The sequence below is a fragment of the Coregonus lavaretus genome (genome assembly GCF_964263955.1).
Source record: "Coregonus lavaretus genome assembly, chromosome: 9".
Classification (NCBI taxonomy): domain Eukaryota; kingdom Metazoa; phylum Chordata; class Actinopteri; order Salmoniformes; family Salmonidae; genus Coregonus; species Coregonus lavaretus.
The window spans coordinates 61,623,196-61,624,872 of record NC_139996.1 but is presented as its reverse complement, the minus strand read 5'-3'; the positions used below and the strand labels follow the sequence as shown (position 1 = coordinate 61,624,872).

The window sequence follows — 1,677 nt, the reverse complement described above, 5'->3', positions numbered from 1 at the left end:
CTACACCAGAGCCGGAAGAGGGGTACGAGTATCCCCTTGGCCTGTCACTTGTCTTGTTCAGCAGTGATGACATTATATAACATTATATGTCCACATCCAGATCATGTTGGCATTGTGAATGTACTTGTGAATGTACTACCGAATGGACCAGGCCAGGGTTGTAGGGTGCTATATACACTTTTTATTGACAGACGTACAGATAGGTTTAACTTTGTATTGTATGCCTACACAATTATATATCACAAGTATATATCTATGAATCATGAAATGTAGTACACAATAAAAGTACACAGAGCAAGCAGTCCTGGTGTTGGTCTTTGTCTTTGCTTAGTCTCTCACACTTCCTTTGACACGTCCATTCTCCGATTCTCCTCAATCTGGCCTCTGACCATACCTTTGTCTTCCTCGGTCATATGAGCAACCTTGCTCCATTCTGTGTCCTGCAGCAGCTCGTGAGCCATAAGTCTCTCAGTGTCACGGAAAGCCAGCAATCTGAAGACGATCCGTTTCACTAGTTCACACTCCATAACCTGGGGCAATAAGGTGACAGGATCCCATGGTGTGATCGGTGCACGTGGATGGTCTTTGGGACATAGAGTCCTTAAAATGATCTGGTGTGTGGACACCTTTCCTCTGCGATTTGCACGCTCTAGGAATACCACCTTACCTTCCATAGCTTCCGCTATCATCACCCCTAGGCTCCACATGTCTATGGCACAGGTGTACTCTGCACAGTCACCTTTAACAAACAATTCCGGGGCCCTGTAGGGCTCCGTGACCACAGTTGGACTCATCCATTTCGAGGATTGTCTAGAGAGGCCCATGTCCGCCACTTTGACAGTGAGATCTTCTGTCAGCAGCACGTTGGAAGGAGTCAGGTCCCGGTGCACTATATTCAGTCCGTGCATGTAAGACAAAGCAGTAGCCACCTGGACCGAAAAGTGAGCCACAAAACTCAACGGGATCAACTGCAGAGACCGGCCTTGCTTGTACACTTTCCAACCTTGTCCGTTGTGAATCACGTCACTCACCGTGTAGGGCACATAGGGCATGAGCATGGCTATCTTCCCATTGTCTAAGAAGCAATCGTGCATATGGATCACATAGGGGTGACCCCTTAGTGCAGCGAGACAGGAGAGTTCTCTCACGGTTGAATCATCTACGCCGCGAGTGTGATATTTCAAGGCAAACGCTTTTCCAGTTCTCAGACACTTGACTTTGTACACGGTCCCGTAGGCTCCTCTGCCAATAACGTAGTCTTTCAGGTAACTCTCCATTCTGCTGCTAGGTGTAAAGCTTCTGTGGTAGTTGTGGTCAAGCGGCTTAATATATGAACGGTTGAGAGGGTGAGGTGTGTATATATGTGGATGGTTATATATATATATATACATATATATACCATGGCCAATTCTCCATGTCCAACTCATCCGACCAGCCGGTGTTGATAGGTCAGGGAGACAATCACACTCTGTGTGGCTTGTGGCTCCTGTCACTGGGCAGCTCCAGGGTGTGCGTCCCTTTGCTACACCATCCAACCATGGTTTCAGCACCCACTCATGGCTCATGAAACACAGGGTATATAGACCTTAAGAAAACCAACCAGTACCAAGAAATGTTGGCTGTGGACTTGTAGTGGCTGTAACCTGTTGTATCGCTCCTCTAACCCAAAGGGTGATA

The 1,677-nt window shown here is 47.4% G+C and overlaps 1 protein-coding gene across 1 annotated transcript; it reads right to left on the bottom strand.

The window, feature by feature from the left end:
- Window positions 1-335: 335 nt before the first annotated feature.
- On the bottom strand, window positions 336-1,277 carry LOC311135403 (cyclin-dependent kinase 2-like; the record flags this gene model as incomplete). The annotated part of the gene is made up of 1 exon (XM_084169336.1): window positions 336-1,277. One exon carries the CDS (start codon window positions 1,275-1,277, stop codon window positions 336-338), a length of 942 nt encoding a protein of 313 aa, XP_084025462.1.
- Between the last annotated feature and the right edge of the window lie 400 nt (window positions 1,278-1,677).